We start from the raw sequence: 21,374 nt of genomic DNA, 5'->3' as shown, positions 1-21,374 counted from the left end.
GATATTGGTTTTGCAACAATGTAAATGTACTTAACACTACTAAGCTATACACTTAAAAATGGTTGAGATGGTAAATTTCATGTTATGTATATTTCACCAGTAAAAAATTGTAAAAAGCTGAAAGCATTCCAGGTAGCTCTAGTTTGCATCTAAGATGCAAATAAATATTTGCATCAAAAACCAAGGATCTGAAAGTAACCAATTTATGAGCTCACAGGTTAGCCTGACAGTCTCACAGATGCTGGCACAAGACAAGAGACTCCTGGCTCTGAGACAAAGGACTTTATTAGTCACAACCACAGCAGTAGCCAGAGTGTCATTCTTTGTAATGGTTTTTGGCATTCTAATCCCATAGAGTGACATGGAAGGCCAGGTGCCACAGGCCTAGCGGGCTGTGGAATAGAACCTTAAGCTTAGGAAACCTGAATCTTTTATGATAGCCCGTGGGAAAAAAACCACTGTCCTTCACCCTAGAAGGAGACACTGCCTTCACTAGAGTGGGCCATAAACAAATCTACTGCTCTACAGGGAGACACTATATTTTTGTTCCCTAACATGCACCTTTGAAAAGACAGTGGGGAACAAAGGTGACCAGTGTCTCCACTGAAACACATGCAGAAAAAGAGAAGTAGATACTTAAGTAACCATAGTGTCTGCAGAAAAATAAAACAAAAAAATAGGGGAAGTAGATACAGAGAATGAGTGGGGAGTGAGGAATAATAACTAATGTTACATTCTAATTCAAAGCCAGTTGACTTCAGAGGGAAAAGCCCAATTCTGGGTTTACATCTCCTCTGTGAGTGGTATACTAATAAATGTTTAATAAATGGCTCTCCAGAAAGAAAAGTATGTACATTATAGAAGTTTACTATAAATTTTACTAACATAGAATGCTTTTAGAACACAATTTATAAACAATGATAAAATATGCAATAATCTTTATTATAAATTACTAATTTAGAAAACCATGTTGAATGAAAAAAAGCCAAATACAACAGTATATTACAGTATGATTTCATTTATATAAAGTTCAAGAATAGGCAAAACCAACATATGGTGATAGAAAGCAAAACAGTGATTATATCCTTTTTTGGAAAGAAATGAAGGGAAAGGGGCAAAAGGGATATTTGGGGGCAAAGAAAATGTTTAACATGTTGAATGGGCATTTTTTACAAGGATATGTACATTTATTAAAACAAATGTAGTTAAAGTCTGCACTTTATGTAAATTATACCTAAACAAAATGAGTTAAAAAAAAGACAAGACAGATCAGACACCTTTGGTAGCTGTTACTATGTGCTTCTATGGGCATTCTAGTGGAGGCATAGCCACTGCTCCCAGTCTGCCAGCTGCATGCTATTTGTATTTATTGCCTGCAATTGTATGAAGAACTAGTGTTAAGTAGCCAGTGAACTCAGCATCAGTTATTAAAATGACTATTATTTCTCCAACATATTTCAAGGCTGATAAACTGACTCACTCTATACATGTGGATCTGTTTTTGTACTCCTTATTCTTTACCATTGATCTATTTTTTCTCTCCTGAGCTAATACTACACTGTATTAATTATAGAACATTTATAATAAATGTTGATCTCTGGTAGTGTAAGTCCACCAATGTTGCTCTTCATCAAATTTTATCATCACACATAAGGGACTTCTTTTTTTTTTTTTTTTTGGAGACAGAGTCTCCCACTGCCACCTGGGCTGGAGTGCAGTGTTGCGATCTCGGTTCATTGCAACCTCTACCTCATGGGCTCAAGCCTCAGCCTCCTGAGTAGCTGGGATTACAGGTGCCTGCCACAATGCCCAGCTAATTTTTTTATTTTTAGTAGACACGGGGTTTCACTATGTTGGCCAGGCTGGTCTCAAACTCCTGATCTCATGATTCACCCACCTTGGCCTCCCAAAGTGCTGGGATTAGGACTAAGTTTTATAGGGAAAACATATAAGCCACGGGTCTGGAAGAGAACGCACAGGACCATAATTTCTCACACAACTTGAAGAAGCACCAGGGCCTGAGTGAAGCAGGAGATAGACCACACCTCACCCCTATCTTTTTATCCTTCTTAAAGAGCAATTGTGAAGGCATCCATGTTGGTGAGGAAACAAATTGACTATGCAGGTAATCTGGAATACTTAACTAAAGCAGACAATCTGGCTTTAGTTGTCAGATCAAATGACTAATTGATCGGACAGATTGACTAAAGCAGACAATCTGGCTTTAGTTGTCAGAGCTTCACAGAACTTGCATGAGAAAGCCAGGTTCTAACACCTCCCATCAGAAAGAGAAAGCCGCTGGGAAGTTGAGCTCATGTAAAGCCCTTCCCATTGAGGAATGTGAGAGTCTGAGGCTCCAGAGAGCTCCTCATCTAGGCATCCCAAAGGGAACTCCCAGAATTACCTTTGTACAATTCTGTTCTTTGCACACAATTGTTATTGTGAATGAAACATTTTGGCTACATTTTATAAAAGACTCTTACATAGTAATGCTATGAATTTTCATGTGCCAATTTTGTGTGAAACCAATTTTTTGACCTGATCATTTTAAAACAGACTTCAATTGGTCAAATTTTACAGGCAGATTTGAATTTTATAAGTAAATAACATTATTCTCTAACATAAAAATAGTACCTTCTTTTTCCTTCCAAAGATTACGTCTCAACATTTTTTATCTTGTCTTAATCCCACTGCATGAATCTGGGCCAGTGTTGTGACTTGCTTTAATCTTAGAATGTGGTGGAAGTATCATTGAGCCTGTTCTCTGATGAGGCCTTAAGAGATCACAGTTTTGCTCTTGAAACCCTGGCACTATGGGACCAACCCTAGATTGGTCTTCTGGAGGATGAGAGACCATGATGACAGAGAGAACTTCATTGTCTCATCTATGACCATCATAAAACAGCCAGGCCCAGATGAGCCATCAGCTGAATGTAGATGCATGTACAAAGCCCAGTTAAGATAATCTAGCATGTTCCACACCAGAACTGCCCAGCTAAGGCCAACTGAACTTGCCAGCTCACACATCATGAGCTAAATAAATTTGTATTTAGAGCTACTCAGTTCTTGTGTGGGTTATGAGGCAGAAGCTGATAAGCATATTTAGGATAAATTATACATAAGCAGAGTCTGTTATGCTTTTATCAAATCATTGGATTTGACATACTCATATTTATTTAGGATCTCTGCATCTACATTTGTAAATGAGTTTGGCTACCACTGATTGGGAGCTAGACTAATTTCTGCTTTTTCCATGCTACTTTGTTACAAGAGGAAAAGCAAACAATGTTATGAAGTAGGGAGACAATCCTGTTAGCATCATTTATTTAAAAACCTTAATGTGATATGCAAGGGCTGCTCCTGACCAAACTGGAGGATTGCCTGGGACACCTCCACCAAGACTGAGGGCTGATTCTGTCATGAGGGAATGTTGCACCCCTTGTAAACCCCAAAAGCTTCCTGGGAAAATGTGTATCCCAGATTTTTTCTCTAACCTACTGTTTGCAAGTAGGAAGACTGGAGTATGTGGTGGACATGGACAATAATATGTGGACATTTTTATAGATCTAGATCATTGTTGATGGAGCCATGTTATTCCATTATATGGGATGCCTTAATTTACTTAATCTCTTACACATGAAGCTTCAGGTTGTTTACAGTCTTCTCATTGCAAAATTCTTAGAATATATTTCTTTCTGAAACCATATTTTTCCACTCATGTAATTTCATCCTAAAAATACATTCTGAGAAGCAGGATCATTGGCTCAAAGACAATGCAAATTGTACATCTGATACATATAGACAAGATCCTCTCCAGCAACTTTGTACCTGTTTTTTTTTTCCCCACCAACTTATGTAAGAACACTCATTTCCTCATTTCTACTGACACAGAATTTTTAAAATACTTCACTCTTATCCACCTTATAAGTAAGAAAATGACGCTTCAGGGATGGTTTTATTTGCACTTGAATGGCTATTCTATTTACAAACTATAACTGGCAGGAAAATGTAATGAAGGAAAAACTAGGAATAAACCATGATCCAAATGAAGAAACCTATAAGTCAATTAAAACAAAAAAGGAGATTGTTTTTGAAAAAAAATAAAAGACATTGTGGACTGAGTGCAGTGGCCCACACTTGTAATCCCTGCACTTTGTGAAGCTGAGGTAGGAGGATCACTTGAAACCAGAATGAGACTAACCTGGGAAACAAAGCAAGACCCCATCTATACAAGTAAATTTTTTAAAGAAAACAGTAGCTGAAGATGGTGGTATATGCCTGTAGTCCCAGCTACTCAGGAGGCTGAGGCACGAGGATCACTGGAGCCCAGGATTTCAAGGCTATAGCAGCGAGCCATGATCAGGCCACTGCATTCCAGCCACCTGGGTGACAGAGCAACACCCTGTTTCCAAAAAAAAAAAAAAAAGCAAAGAGATCCCCTCTCGAATTCATCTATTATCTCCCATTAAATGACAATTTTGGGAGGAAGTTGACAGAAAGAGCATCCTTTAAAAACCCATTATTATACAAGTCTGCTGAGAAGAAGACTGCATCAGTCTGCAATGAACACTGTTGGTTTTTTACATGTTATTGCTCACTTTAGTAAATGTTAGTTTTATTCAATTAATTTTATCAAGACTAACCACAGAACACCTATTCTAGTTAATTTTTAATCGCATTTAAGGTGTGAGCTGACAAATTTATTCAGCTCCCACACTACAGAGTTTCTTTTTTGTATGACATTTCTTACATCTGCGGGTTGTACTTTTCAGTAAAGTTTTACCACAGTTATATCATCTTGAACATTTCTCTTTGGTGTACACACTAAAGAATGAAGGTTATCACTGGAGAAGTCCCATCCATACCATTTTAGATGGTTGCACTGCCACATCAAGCCATAAAGACTTAAAAGCTTTGAACTCTGAATTACAATGTTGCTTCTGTATGTGGGCAATGAAACATATTGCTATAACAATATGTTTGACATTCTGTATGACAATGAAGCATATTGCTATGAAATCCCTCCATGCTAGTCAGGATGGCCTAGGAAATGTTGCAGTAACAAATAAACCACCAAAAATCTCAGTGGTGAGACACAATGAATTTTTATTTCTTACTCTAAAAAGAAATCCAACACAGATCAGATAGCGACCTTCTATCGACCCAGTCTGGAATAAGCAGCCTCCAAGGTCACCTTGGCAGGGATAGAGAAGCCTGAGTTTGTTTATAATGGCTAGACCTGAAAGTGGTTTTTATCACTTTTGCTCACATTCCATTGGCTAGAACTCAAACATGGGCACACTCTTAACTGCAAGAGTTACTGAGAAATAGAGTCTTATTATTTGCAAGGAAATGGAACCAGTGTGATAAACGCAGCACTGCCTTTGGCACACCCTTCAAATGCCACTTTTGTAGATCTTCTCGCCTGTGCAGAGAATCTCATGGAAAACCTGAGTACTAATATTCTTTCATAGTAAGAGCACCGGTTTCATTTCTGAGCACACTTTGGAAGGTTCTTCATACAGAGAGTATTGTTCTGTTGGGGACTAAAAAAAACTAAGGACTTTGGCTAAACTGAAGACCTTATCATAATCATCCCAATTAGAATTTTCTTTCTGGATACACCCTTTAACGGAAATTTGACCTCTACCTACAAACACTACCACAAACCACCCATTTGTCAGGAGTAACCTACTTTGCCATTGTAGCATACAGAAGTTCTTGAAATCCACAAGCCTTGCCTGGCACACTCCAGTGCTGTGGGCTGACATTATCGATGGCAGTGTCCCTGTCTTTTGCTCCCCCAGCCCTCCCACAGGCTGAGTAAGCTTCTATTATCTGGAATACAGTGTGACTTCTGTTTTCCTAATTTAACCCTGGCTTACTACGTTTATAATGTTTCTCTCTGCTCATGTAGTCTTTGATGAGTCAGAAGGTCTTTGCCATGCTCACAATGTGTGTACTGTGTCTCATCTATATGCACTCTCTGTTGGGCAAGGAGGTGCGAATTATGACTGAAGCCCTTACCAGATGCCTTACACATATAGGGCCTCTGTTCTGTGTGGACTCTGAGATGAACATGAAGATCTGAATTCCAGCTGAAGCCTTTACCGCACTCATCACATTTATATGGTTTCTCTCTGGTGTGGTCACTTTGATGGAAGTGAAAATATGAACTGTAACTAAAGCACTTTCCACACACTTCACATTTATATGGTTTTTCTCCAGTGTGAACTCTCTGATCAGTATGAAGAACAGAGCTATAAGCAAAATCCTTTCCACACACATTGCATTTGTATGGTTTCTCCCCTGTGTGGACTCTCTGGTGAATGTGAAGCTGTGTACTTTGGCTGAAGCCCTTTCCATACTCACCACACCTATAAGGTTTCTCCCCTGTGTGAAACCTCCAATGGACTTGAAGAACGGAGCTTGAACTAAAGCACTTGACACACTCACTGGATTTGTAAGGCTTCTCTCCAGTGTGGACTCTCTTGTGGATAAGAAGTTTGGAGCTCTGTTCAAAGCCCTTCCCACACTCTTCACAATTTGTAGGGCTTTTTCCCTGTGTGTACTCGCTGATGAATACAAAGAAGTGACCTAAATCCCAACGCTTTCCCACATACGTCGCATTTGTAGGGCATCTCACCTGTGTGGACTCGATGATGGCTGTGAAGGGAGGAGTTGCACCTGAAGCCCTTGCCACATTCTTTACATTTGTAGGGATTGTCTCCTGAGGGGAATTTCTGACATCTGGGAAGGTCTGAGTTCTGTTAGCAGCCTATGGGCCATTCGTAGAATTCATAGGGAGTCTCTCCTGAGTGGGTTTTACAATGAACGATAAGATATTGGCTCTGACTTAATTTCTTTCCATGCTGGTCACATTTATAAGATTTTTCTCCTAGGTGAGTGCTGTGATGGACACGAGGATCTGTATCATCTGCAAAGGCCACCCCACAGTTATTACATGTGAAAGGCTGTGGTAAAACATGGGCCGCATGATGTTGTTCAACTGTTGATTTCATACTCAAGTTTTTCCCACAGTTGTGGTGTCTACCAGGGTCCTCCCCTTTACGTTCTTGGGACTCATGATGATCACGTGAGGTCCAATTGAGGCTGTCATCATGCCGAGCACGTCTGTACAATTTCTCTTCCACGTAAATTCCCTTATATCTTCCCTGAGATTTCTGGGGCTCGGTCATTATGTTGGCTTTCCTCCAAGATTCTGGGGTAAGAACGTGTGTCAGGCTTTGCCGTGTTGTGATGTCTTGATTTTTGATAATGGCATTTACTACATAGTTTCTGTTTTCAGAAATCTGAAGAGACATGCCTGCCCACTCTTCACAGAGGGAAACATCTTCTAAATGTGGGGAACACTGTTCTTTAAGGTTCATGATATAATCCTGACTCACACTTAAATCCTGGATCTTTTGTTTCCAAATCTGCCAGCAATGAAGCACTTCTTGAGAAAGGTAATTTAACCCCTTTTCCTGAAGATTCAAAATGTTGTTTTTAATCCCGTCTCTCATGAGAAGAAAGAGAATTTGTGAATCACCTGTCCAGAGATTTTGAGAAAATGAAATGTGATGGGGTGGGAAGTTGTCCCTGGCTTCTATTGACATGTGAAAGAGTTAGAGCCACAGTAATTCTAACCTGAGCTGCTAATTAGAAATCAAGTATTGTAGGGAAATTAGGAGAAATCTTGGCCAGGTGCAGTGGCTTATGCTTGTCATAGCAACACTTTCAGAGGCTGAGGTGGGAGGATCACTCAAGCTCAGGAGATCAAGACCAGGCTGGGCAGTATGGTGAGAGCCCATCTCTACAAAAAAATTAAAAATTGGCTCGGTTTTGCCTATGATCCCAGCTACTTGGAAATCTGAGGTTGGAGGATTGCTTAATCCTGGGACACAGAGGCTGCAGTGATCCAAGATTGTGCCACTGTATTCCAGCCTGGGTGACAGAGCAAGACCTTTCAACCCCCACACAGCAAAAAAGAATAAAAGGAAATCTTAGGAAAAATTTATGAAGGAAGAAATTCACCTCTCAGCTATAAGAGTAGTCAATAAAAAGACTTTAATAATCTTGCTACAAAAGGTATGGGAAAGGCTCCCATTTTATGTAGTATATGTGTGTATAGAAATAATACATATTGATGGAGTGTTTTTCATATGTTGGGCAGAGGAAGGGACACAAAGTGTCACAAGAGGTTTCAGAAACAAGCAAGTCCTATCTCCTGATGTCTTCCCTTCCTTCACATCACTGTCATATGGAGGACTATCATGTATGTTTGTGTACAAACTGCACAACTCTACATGGTGAGCCTTAAAGGGATGGGGATAAAAAGGCAATGGGGATTGAAATAGGGATAAACACTGTGAAACATGGTCCTGGCATTGTGCGGGGATGCATATGTAAACCTCTGAGACAAGCTCTAAGAGACAGCCTTTTTATGTTCCCCGAGGTTCTTTGTCTTCATGAAAAGAGAGAGACCACTCAGATCCTATATTCCATCTCCTTAAGTTCTGACCTTTTAAGTTATTGCAGAATCTCAAACAGCCATGACTATGAGAATGGGGAACAGATACTGTGGATTGTCAACGGCCTGGCACCCAGGGAAGCAAGATTGTGGTATATAACAAACCGGGGGCTGAGGCAGAAGAGGATGATCATATTTTTGGGACCCTACGATGGGTTTCAAAATGGCATGAATATCATGGTCAAGTCCCACTGGATACTGCTTCTGGTTTAAGGTCCTTTCTGGGTTGTTTTATTGAAAGTGACTTTAGTTTATAAGATAGTATCAGGGAAAGGGAGACCATGAGCAGCCCCACATGGGCTTTAAGCAGTGGTTTCCCAATTGTTCTGATGGTAACCCACAATAAAATCAGCATTGTGATTCAGTAGGAATAGGCACGAACATCAACACAGACTGCTCACTAAAACAGAAGTTTTATCAGCTGATACTTACACACGATGTGCAATGCATTTTGATAAATTCTTTTGTTTTCTGTTCTATTAATCTATTTTGCTTTTTAAAAATTGCTAGTTATGACACAGTAATTTGATTTCAGGTCTCACCAAGAGGGTTTTATCCTGCAGTCTGAGAAACAACTGCAGGGATATGCAGATTTATGTAGAAGGTTCTGTGTTTACAGATTACACTTTGGTTTCACGAGGTTATTTATTAAAAACACAGGACCTAGGGCAAGATTAGGAGGGCTCAAATCCTAGTTCTTCTTATAAGCTGTGTGATCATGGGCAAGTTATTAATTCTGTGACTCAGTTGTTTCATCCGTTGATATGGTTTGGCTGTGTCCCCACCCAAATCTCTTCTTGAATTGTAACTCCCATAATTCCCAGGTGTCATGTCCCATAATTCCCACATGTCACAGCCCCCACACAGAGTCCCTACCAGGGCACCACCTAGTGGAGCTGTGAGAAGAGGACCACTGTCCTTCAGACAACAGAATGCTAGATCCGACAGCTTGCACCGTGTGCCTGGAAAAACCACAAACACTCAACACCAGCCCACAAAAGCAGCCGGAAGGGAGACTATACTCTGCAGAGCCACAGGGATGGAGCTGCCCAAGACCATGGAAATCTATCTCTTACATCAGCGTGACCAGGATGCAAGACATGGAGTCAAAGGAGATCACTATTGAGCTTTAAGATTTGACTGCCCTATTGGATTTCAGACTTGCATGGGGCCTGTAGCCCCTTTGTTTTGGCCAATTTCTCCCATTTGGAACAGCTGCATTTACACAATGCCTGTACCTGCACTGTGTCTAGGAAGTAAATACATTGTTTTTTTATTTTACAGGCTCATAGATGGAAAAGACTTGGCTTGTCTCAGATGAGACACTGGACTGTGGACTTTTGAGTTAATGCTGAAATGAGTTAAGACTTTGTGGGACTGTTGGGAGGCATGATTGGTTTTGAAATGTAAGGGCATAAGATTTGGGAGGGGCTGGGGTGGGATAATATGGTTCGGCAGTGTCCCCACTCAAATCTCATCTTGAATTGTAACTCCCACAATTCCCATGTGTCATGGGAGGAACCCGGTAGGAGGCGATTGAATTATGGGGGCGGGTCTTTCCTGTGTTATTCTCATGATAGTGAATGAGTCCCATAAGATCTGATGGTTTTTAAAAGGGAGATTCTGAATGGGCGCAGTGGCTCACACCTGTAACCCCAGCACTTTGGGAGGCCAAAGTGGGTTGATCAGGAGGTCAAGAGATTGAGACAATCCTTGCCAACATGGTGAAACCCCGTCTCTACTAAAAAATACAAAAATCAGCTGGGCATGGTGGCGCATGCCTGTATTCCAAGATACTGGGTTGGCTAAGGCAGGAGAATTGCCTGAACTTGGTAGTTGGAGGTTGCAGTGATCCAAGATAACACCACTGTACTGCAGCCTGGCTACAGAGCCAGACTCTTTCAAAAAAAAAAAGAGGGGGGCGGTTACCCTGCATAAGCTCTCTTCTTTTGTCTACCACCATGTGAGACGTGCCTTTCACCTTCCACCATGACTATGAGGCCTCCCCAGGGATGTGGAACTGTAAGTCCCAAAACATGTCTATCTTTTGTAAATTGCCCAGTCTTGGGTATGTCTTTATCAGCAGTGTGAAAATAGACTAATACGTCCATAAAAGAGGTTTAATAGCAGTAACTATCTGTATTAGTCCATTCTCATGTTGCTAATAAAGACATACCCAAGACTGGGTAATTTATAAAGGAAAGAGGTTTAATTGACTCATAGTTCCATGTGGCTGTGGAGGCCTCACAATCATGGCAGAAGGTGAAGGAAGAGCAAAGAGACATCCTACATGGCAGCAGGCAAAGAGAAAGCCTGTGCAGGAGAACACCAATTTATAAAACCATCAAATCTCATGAGACTTATTCACTCTCATAAGAACAGTACAAGAAAGACTCCTGCCCCATGATTCAGTTACCTCCTACCAGGACCCTCCTACAACATGTGGTAATTATGGGAGCTACAATTCAAGATGAGAGTTGGGTAGGGATATAGCCAAACCATATATCTATCTCATAAACTATACTTAGGTAACACATAACTGTATATGAACCTCTGAGAAATGAAAACGAGGTTAGATATTTATCAAAAAGTAATCAAATAAACCAACACTTAGATTACACTTACTACATACAAGTAAGTGTTGGCTATTGTAACTGCCAACCAAACCAAAGTTCTCCCTTGGTTCCTTTAACACTGGCTTATCCAAAACATTGGATAAACATTGATTTTTCTGCAGAAGCAAACCATAGATCAAGGCTCTTGGTGATGTGTGAATTTTATGTCTCATTCTGAGAAATATGAGGAAAGAATGAGAGCCTAAATGTGTGATTAGGGGAGGGAGTGCTTACTAACTGCATTGAATGCCCACAGGCCAGGGGAATGAGATTTGGGGAGAGCTCCCTCAGAAAACCATCGCAAGGGGCCAGATCCTCACATTGATCTGTAAAAACTCATTAACTGCAGGGTTCTAACCTGCACATGCATCTCTTAGGAGTTTTCTTTCCAGTGGTCAAAGTTTCTCTTTGTGATCTAACTGGAGTTTTCTATCTGGTACGAAATGACGATTTCAGGACACAGGTCCAGTGGTCTCATGCTCAGTTACTCACCCACTGAGATGAGGTTCCTGAAGTTTTCCATCATCACGTCTTGGTACAGGTTTACCTGGGTTTTATCCAATAGAGCCAGCTCTTCCTTAGTGAAGACAATAGCCATTTCCTTGAATGTCACCCTTTCCTAAAACATCAACCACATGCCACGTCAATCATCCACACAAATGACTGGTCTTAGTCTGTTTGGGCTGCCTTGATAAAATACCACAGTCTGATTAGGTTAAACAAAATAAACTAACTTCTTACTGTTCTGGAGGTTGGAAAGTCTAAGATCAAGTACCACCAAGATAGATTTCATTCAGGTTTCTTCTCTTGGCTTGTAGACAGCTGTCCTCTCACTGTGTCCTTACATGGCAGAGGGAGAATGAGAGCAAGCTCTGTTGAGGCTCTCTCATAAGGACATTAATTCTATTGGATCAGGGATTCTCAAAGGACAACATTAATCAAATTATAAAATACGGCCCAGGAAATAGGCACAGATAAATCTATACTAAGGTGTTGTGCTGATACACAAGTCTAGTTCTGTTCCATGATTTCATTTCTCATCACACACCAAGATTCGGTATTTTCACTTTTTCATGGCAGATTAATCTATTCTTATCATGTTAAAAGGAACTAAGAAGACAGGGTAACTAAAAGCCTTGCTCCTAGATTGAAAAACACAATAGAGAAAAGGGAGATTATTAGGATAATTAAGAACACTTGGATATCAACTCGGTATTAAAAAATAGTGGTATCAATGTGAAATTTCTTGAGTATGTTAGCAGTAATGTGGAAATGTAGGAAAATGCTCTTACTCTTAGGAGATACAAGCTGAAATATTTAGGGATGAATTATAATAATGCCTGCAATTTATCCCCAACTGGGTCACCAAAATACAATATAGATATGTGTGTATATACGTATATTATGCATATGTTTGTGGGTGATTGTCAACAATTGGTGAATCTAGGTGAATATTACACATTATGCTATTCTTTCATTTTCCTGATAAATTGAAATTTCTCAAAATAAAAGGATGTGGGGAATAATCTGATATTAATAACCATCTCCTAATCAAGAAACCAATTTTTACATAAAATATTTCTATCGCTGCATATATCACACTGCTCAGAGTTAAGTATTTACAGATATGTACTCTCAACAGACTCTGCATCTCTAAATAACGCAGAGCTTTCAAACGAAAGTTGTAAGCAGTTACAAAGGACTTCACAAAGAATATGTTCCTAACAATTGTCCAATTACTAAAATCTGACAATGATTAAAAACAAAATCTAGAGGAGTCAGCACGGTTGTCCTAATAGCATCACTCTCTCAGTAACAGTACTGTATACCTTCTTCTGTGGGAGGCAACAAAATTGAATTGGAGTTAATCATTCAGGAAATACAGATACCCTGAAGTCTACTTGGGGTGTTCAAATGTAGGGAGAAGGGGTTAGGGATAGAGGTTCACCCAGCCTATGCCCCATTCTCCCTTCTCTGCCTCAACTATAGAGCCTGGGAAAACAAAACACTGATTTCTCCACCACCCTTGTAGCTGGATGGATGCCTTGTAGGAAGCCTAGGCAGCTATTGTCATAGGATGCAGATACAAGGAGAGCCCCAAAATATTAAGAAACCAAATTTATCAACGAATAAACACTTGCAAAAATCTATAAATCTTTTCCTGTCTGAAGTATTCTTGTATAACCATCCATGAAGTATTCTTGTAAAACCTTGAACCTGAATCTCTTCAAGCATCTGGTGCTTCCACTTACAAGAAATACTGTGGATAGATAACACATTGAAAGATAAGAAAAGGAAGCAAACAAATGTATTCCAAATGTAGGAAAGAACACAGGACACCAAACTTGGTTTCTACAACAAGGCAATAGCAGGAAAGAATAAAGTAGAGGGGCAGATTTCTCTAGATTAAAAGAGATTATGAGATACAACAGCCAACTATATGATAGTATAGACCTTGGTAAGATACCATTTGAACAAACCAACTGTTATAAAAATTTTTGAGATAATCAGGGAAATTTGGTTATTGTCTGGGTATTACATAATCCCAAATAATTATTGATTATCTCATTAGTCAATATTTTAGGAAATACATACTGAAATACATAGAGAATGTGGTAAATTAGATTGCTGTTTAGAAATATCCTCTTCCATGCTCACTAATCCCACTAAAGGACCAGAGTGTGTTTTCTTACCCCTTTAGATTTGACTTGGCAATGTAACTTACTCTGGCTACCAAAATGAAGCAGAAGTGAGAATGTGCCAGTTCTAACCTGGGCCTTGACAGATCTCACGCGTTCACTTGCTCTCTTGTCCCTCCGTCTTCACTATGAGGGCACACCCAAGCTAACCAAAACCAGCAGAGTGCTACCAAATATTCATGGCATCGGCTTTAGTTCCAGGCCATAACCATTGACGACACTGTTATAGGAGGCTGGAAAAATGGTGACCTGGATGTAGTGGTGAACATTTGGTAAACTGTTGCTGTAATTTAGAAGATAGAAAATTTACCTAATGAATCTTGGACTTGGGCAAGATGGTTTCCAGGCAGAAGGATAAAAGTGTGAGCTCATTCATTTTAGTTGCATATATAATAAAGTACTATACAAAAGTGATGTGCTCAGAGAAAAACCAATACAGTGTAAAATAACATGCCTCTTAAAAATACTCTGGGAAAGAAAAAAATGAAAAAGAGATTAAGCAAATCTCTTTGGCAAAAAGTTAACCATTGAAACTGCATGATGGGTACTGCAAGTGGAGATTCATAATACCATTTGTTTTTTTGTGTACTTTCATAATTAATTTTTTTCATGATTAAAAGAAAATCCTTCCTCCACACTGTGATGGTGTTTTTAATGTGACAACTTGGCTAAGCTACAGTCCTCAGTTATTGAATCAAACACTAATCTAGGTATTGCTATGAAGATAATTTGTAGATGTGATTAAAGTCCATCATCAGTTTACTTTAAGGGAGATTATTCTAAATAATCTGAGTATGTCTGATTCAAAAAACTGAAAGGTCTTATGAGCAGAGCTGAGGCTTCCCTGGGAGGTGGAGAAATTCCACCCATAGATAGCGGCTTCAGTCTGTGTCTAAGAGTTTTGGCCATCCTTCCTGAGGGACTGCCATGTGGATTTTGGACTTGCCTAGTTAGCCCCCGTAATCATATAAGTCAATTACTTATGATAAATCGCTTAATATATATCTCTTAGTGGTTCTGCCTTGCTGGTTGAACTCTGACTAATACATACCCATTCAAATCTTGTTACTTATTGAACGAGACCAGTGACATTTAGAGTATGGTCATGTATATGCTGCCCATGCACTCGGTTGCTGCGGCAACACCAAATTGCTATAAAAGTTTCTGAACTTACTCTTGATTCTTTTTCCCTCATGGGGCAGTGATAAGCAGTTCATGGACTGGTACTGGTACATGAACCACACTTAGAGTAGCACCAAAGTAGACATCTTGAAATCTGTGAGTTTGTTTCTTACTTCTATAAAGGGAGTCAAACCATCTGCTTCACAAAGTCATTCTTAGCAAGATGAAGTACCTAATACATAGTAGTCACTCAAAAAATGCTGACCTCCTTTCAGAAAGCAGAAGTGTCTGGTTCCTCAGAATGAACAGTATATTTAAAGAGAAAGAAACCTTTCACTTACCTGGAACTTAATCATACCGTCTTCCTTTTGGAAAGGGCAGGATTCTGGAAAAGCAGAACTGCAATGAAGAAAGAATCCATGAGATCACGGATTCAACAAGTTATAAATGAACATTGGTTCCTTCCTTATCTGAACAAATTTCTCACAATTTTTTCTCTCCCTAGATATCATCTCTTCTCATTCTGAACAGACTGAACTCCCACCTCCTCAAGACTTCCCTAGATTTGTCCACAGTCCCTCAATCTCAGACCACTGTGTAACTCCTATCTCTCTCCTCAAGCTTTTGGGTCAAAACCTGCACATTCTTTTCCTTTTCTCAGACTTGTGAATGAACTGACATAATCTACATCTGAATTATGCTGGAAAAAAGGATCCAGAATTGCTGAATAAGGGAGCAATCTCAGGGCTAGGCACAGTGGCTCATGCCTGTAATCCCCAGCAATTTGGGAACCCGAGATGGGTGGATCACTTGAGGCCAGGAGTTCGAAACCAGCCTGGCCAACATGGTGAAACCCTGTCTCTACTAAAAATACAAAATTAGCTGGGCTCGGTGGTGGGCACCTGTAATCCCAGCTACTCAGGAGGCTGAGGCAGGACAATCACTTGAACCTGGGAGGCAGAAGCTGCAGTGAGCTGTGCTTGCACCACTGCACTCCAGCCTGGGCAAAAGACACAGACATTGTCTCAAAAAAAAAAAGAAAAAAAAAAGAGAGCAATCTTAGGATGACAGTGGCCTTCTGCTATTTCCACTTTCACATGCAAGACTTGATCTTGTATGGCCAGGCATGTGGTCTAAAGAACTTGCGATTAGCCAAGATATACAAATTAAATCCCAATTTTTATTATTATGCTAATCAATAATACAAATTTTTAAACATCTACACCTTGACTCTTGGCTTCCTAAACTATCTCTCCAGCACCCATTCTATCCCTTGCTTTTGCAAATATTGATGACACACCTATGACATATAAGACACATCCTCTGCTCTGGAAATGCTCATCGTATAATGAACTATACATGCTCTCAGACTGCACGTAGCAAAGTAGATAGACAGACCTTCTAAGCTTGCCACTTCATATACACTAAAGCCCCTTCCTGTTCTGCTTATATCAGTGGATTCCCTTGCCAATTAGCTTCCAGTTGGGTTTAGCCAATGGGGAAAGCCAGCAAGAGATCCAGGGAAGGGACAAGAGTGAAGTCAGAATATTTATTCCCCCAAGTTTTTCCCTACAGGTTGCTGTGGAATGGCTATGTTCCATATCCATTGACCAAAGGTCATGGCCACCATCAGGCAGCAGTCATCCAATGAATCTTTCTTCAGGTTTTAGCGACTGCCTCCTCCCTTAGCCCTTCAGTCCTAAAGGCAGTAAGTTACCCTGCTATCACCAGCTCTGAAATATTGCCATATCCTTTGTTGATTACCACAGCCTGCCTAAAACTTTATAGATTGTCCCTTTATTAAGCTCTTCTCAAATTACCCCATTTGAGTGTTCTGTTTATTTTTTATTGGGATTCCATCAGATAAACCCTGTAAACACAATTGCCTTTCGCCTTTGTGGAGAAACTTACTGTATAAAATTGGCACTTTAAGCACTGTGGAAACTCCAAAGATTAAAAAATAAAAGCCAAAAACCAGGTTTCTGCCTTCTAAGATAGTGCTTCTCACACTATCAGTGATAAAGGACTAGTTTTTTTATTATTATTACTGTTACTTTCAGTCTGTCACAGACTGATATTTTGGTAAGATACACTAAAAAGAAATTACTGGGAAAAGGAAATTAAGAAGGTATGCAAATTAAAGCCCAATTGTTATTATTATGTTAATCAATAAGACAAAATTTTAAACATCTACAATCAAGTTCTCAAATTATCTGGTCACAGACTAATATCATTTATTGGCACTGGTCTGTTGGCTACCCTTTGAATTGCAGCTCACAGGGTTATAGAATCAGGTTAATAGAATACGAAATGTCTTTATGGTAAATCCTTGGACTCTTTTTCTCTCCTTTACTACCTTTAAGAGACATCATTAATCACTTCTTATTTTGGGCTCCAACAAAGGCCAAAATAAGGAATGTTCAAGTCATTAATACATCATGAATTAAATCATTTTGCAATAGTTAAGACCTACCAAGGAAACACTCCTCCTTTCCCCTGTCAAAAAACTACAAATCCTAAAAAAAAAAAAAAAAAAAAAAAAAAAACAAGCCGTAGTCTTTTATCCACTGTACTTGCTAAGGATCTTATCATTTAACAAGCACTCAATCAATGTTTCTTAATATTAACAAACGCACAAATAGAATTGGCTTGGATATTATATATTAGATACACGTGCAAAGACATAAACTCACCCTCTACTTCCAGTACCTGTTCTCACTTAAGAGCCAATAATGGGACAGGTTTATTTTCAAGCACACATCTCCACACATGCAGTCACACATATATGGTTGAGGGTTTGGTTTCCTGAATTTCGGGCTTCAGACACTCCCTGCCTGTGTGAACTATGGGCCGTGGCAGGAACCAGATGGCACATTCAAATTTGAGGGGAGTTTAATAAACAGACGGCTTACAATGGTGTTGGCTGGGGGTAAGGAAATCAGAGTGGATAAGGCTCTATCCTGGGAAGTGACAGGGAGGTGCCATTATACTACCTGGGCCTTAAGAGGTAAGGGGAGGGAGCAGTCCCTGGAGCCTGGAACTGAGAGGACTGTGTGGCCAGGACCACCAAAACCATGACCTGTTGTTTAGAAGGGCAGCTAATCTGTGACAATCCTGCAGAGAGAGAACTCGGGGACAAGATCCTCCAACTCACACTTCTTCCTCTCTCCAAACTTTCCTGTTGAGACTTCCCATTGGCCAAAGACAAGCAAGGCCAGAAGGCAATGGCGGCCTTTCAGGGCAGACAGCAGGGTGGAAAAGGTGGGGAGCCAAAGGCATGGGATACATGGCACCTCAGGACTCTTGTTTTTTTCCCTATCTGCCAAAGTCCACACAGCTCTCTCACACAAATGCCTTTCTCATCCCTCAACCTGACAACTACTCTGATCTGAGGAATACATCACGAATGAGACCAGACGCCCATATCAACCTCTTCAGCGAATGAAGACCTAGAGGAAAAGTGCAGCTGAATCTGGAACTGCAATTGTTCAGAAACACGATCAGAAATGTAATAAAAGCTGCTATTACACCTAAAATAATTAACACTAAATCTCTAACTTTATCAAATATACAGAGAGGATTCAAATTTCAAATTCGTTGACTGTAATTTAACACTTACATTTGCTCATGTGCTTTATAATACTCAAATTCTGTACTCCCTGGCTCACAGCATGTGAGGTGAGAATGGAGTTAATAATTTGGGGAAGTTCTTTTCTTTTCTTTTTTTTTTTTTTGAGACAGAGTCTCACTCTGTTGCCCAGGCTGGAGTGCAGTGGCGCGATCTCAGCTCACTGCAAGCTCCGCCTCCCGGGTTCACACGATTCTCCAACCTCAGCCTCCGGAGTAGCTGGGACTACAGGCGCCTGCCACCACGCCCGGCAAATTTTTTGTAAATTTTTTTTTTTTTAGTAGAGACAGGGTTTCACCGTGTTAGCCAGGATGGTTTCGATCTCTTGACCTCGTGATCCACCCAAAGTGCTGGGATTACAGGAGGGAGGCACCGCGCCAGGCCTGGGACCGTTCTTTTCAAAATGTATGCGGTGATATTAAACTCCTGAGTTATTACAGTCTGAGTTGTTTCCTTATTGCCAGAAGCCGGAACCTCTGCCCTGAAGTCATAAATGCCCCAATGGAGTCTGAGCTGCTAAAATCCAGAGTTCAGACCCAAGACAACTCCCCATCCAAGAACCTGGGGGTGCTGAGCCAGAATCGACCGCGCCAAACTGAGCGAGAATAGCCCAAGCCATCCTCTATCTCCAGAGAAAAGCTGCTTAAGCAAATCCCTCATCCCATTCAGGGAGGCACAGCCCCAGCCATTACTCCCAAACTCTGAGCCAGCGCCCCTCTGTCCTCATCCAGAGATGCACATTCCAAGACTGGACCCTAAGCCTGGACCCAAGGTGGCACAGCGCAAGTCGCTGTCACGAAACGTGAAGATGCACGTTTTGTCAAACCCAGTGCTGCTCCCCAAACAGAGCCCACGCCCTTCCCATCCCACCCCAGGTAGGTAGGGGCCGCTGAACTTCCCCAGCCTACCCCACCCACGAGGCCTTATCATTGGTCACCAGTCCCCTCTTCCACTCCTCCTACTTCAGTCCACAGGGACAGGTCACAGCTGCACATCCTGCAGCCCTATTCCTGGCTACGCTTCCGAGAGGGGCGCGGTCCACGCGGGACTCACCCCAGCATCCCAAACAATGTCGCCCGCAGCTAGCGTCTGGTACCATGGCGCATGCGCAAGGAGGCCTATGGACTACAATCCCCAGAAAGCCCCGCGCGCAGCAGTGGACATTCGCTAGGCTACCAGGGTGAAGGTAGCCTTTGACTTCCGTGCATTTGGAAGTCTTTTGACTTCCGTGCATTCGTCTAAAATAATGACAATCATAATAACGATAAACTATTGAAATGTTAAATAAATCACTATCAACGATGAAAAGAAAAAGTTTCAATATTTTACTACTTGGAAATGAGCACTTTACCATTTTAGTGAAGACTTTTATAGGTTCTTATTTTATAGGCATGTCTTTTAATGTTAAAACCACGAAACTTTTCAATTAAAATTCACTTAAATATTTCCATCCCCGCCCCCCATCATGTTTTGCTTCTGTTGATGAAGACTGCATAATCTACACTTGCAATATAACATACCCTGTAATTTGTTTCCTAGTCTCAGAAGAAGCAGAATGAATTAACCACCATTGTCTGAATCCTTAATAGGGGAATTACAGGAGTACTCGTTACAACATAACAAGAAAACGCGGGAAGTTTTCAGATTGTTTTTGAAAATTTCCCCTTGTTGGGACTTAGGCTTTATTTTACTTTATGTTATTGCATTTAAGATTTAAGATCATTAAAAAGTCAGGAAACAACAGGTGCTGGAGAGGAGGTGGAGAAATAGGAACACTTTTACACTGTTGGTGGGACTGTAAACTAGTTCAACCATTGTGGAAGTCAGTGTGGCGATTCCTCAGGGATCTAGAACTAGAAATACCATTTGACCCAGCAATTCCATTACTGGGTATATACCCAAAGTATTATGAATCATGCTGCTATAAAGACACATGCACACGTATGTTCATTGCGGCAGTATTCACAATGGCAACGACTTGGAACCAACCCAAATGTCCAACAAAGATAGACTGGATTAAGAAAATGTGGCACATATGCACCATGGAATACTATGCAGCCATAATAAATGATGGGTTCATGTCCCTTTTTAGGGGGATGGATGAAGCTGTAAACCATCATTCTCAGCAAACTATAGCAAGGACAAAAAACCAAACACCAAATGTTCTCACTCATAGGTGGGAATTGAACAATGAGAACATATGGACACAGGAAGGAGAACATAACACAGCGGGGTCTATTGTGGGGTGGGGGGAAGGGGGAGGGATAGCATTAGAAGATATACTTAATGCTAAATGCGTGCAGCACACCAACATGGCACATGTATACATATGTAATAAACCTGCACGTTGTGCACATGTACCCTACAACTTAAAGTATAATAATAATAAAATTTTAAAAATTTAAGATTTCTATTAAAGAAAATTTTGGGTACCCTAATGGGGTAAGAAAATTGAATAAGAATTCCATTAGAGACCCACAGTTTTAGCCTAGAGGAAAGCCTTGATAATGGGTGAGAACAATCTCTGTCCTAGGAATGGTCACCTGGTCCTGCTGGCAGAGGCTCTGCTTGGAATATCTGGCTGGCATTCCGTTTTCCACTCATCCTCAAGCTGTAGGGGTCGTAAGGCAGTTCCAGTCCTAGAATAGACAGGGAAGTGAAGACCCCCACCTCTAGGCAATGGGCAGGAAATGGTTGAATAATATCCAACTATAGCTTGACATTGCAACTTAGGGCACATAAAGGGACAGTGCCATTCTTTTGGTTTATCTCTGTCT

The 21,374-nt window shown here is 40.7% G+C and overlaps 1 protein-coding gene across 1 annotated transcript; it reads right to left on the bottom strand.

Moving 5' to 3' along the window:
• Positions 1-1,062: 1,062 nt before the first annotated feature.
• On the bottom strand, positions 1,063-19,701 carry LOC134737550 (zinc finger protein 285-like). The gene is given in 5 exon segments (XM_054473464.2): positions 1,063-6,544; positions 6,546-7,552; positions 11,641-11,767; positions 15,311-15,368; positions 19,651-19,701. Coding segments are annotated over 5 exon segments (1,854 nt in total). The 5' UTR covers positions 19,659-19,701; the 3' UTR covers positions 1,063-5,890.
• Between the last annotated feature and the right edge of the window lie 1,673 nt (positions 19,702-21,374).

Source organism: Pongo pygmaeus, chromosome 17, assembly GCF_028885625.2.
Source record: "Pongo pygmaeus isolate AG05252 chromosome 17, NHGRI_mPonPyg2-v2.0_pri, whole genome shotgun sequence".
Taxonomy (NCBI): Eukaryota; Metazoa; Chordata; class Mammalia; order Primates; family Hominidae; genus Pongo; species Pongo pygmaeus.
This window is presented reverse-complemented; position numbering and strand designations above follow the sequence as displayed.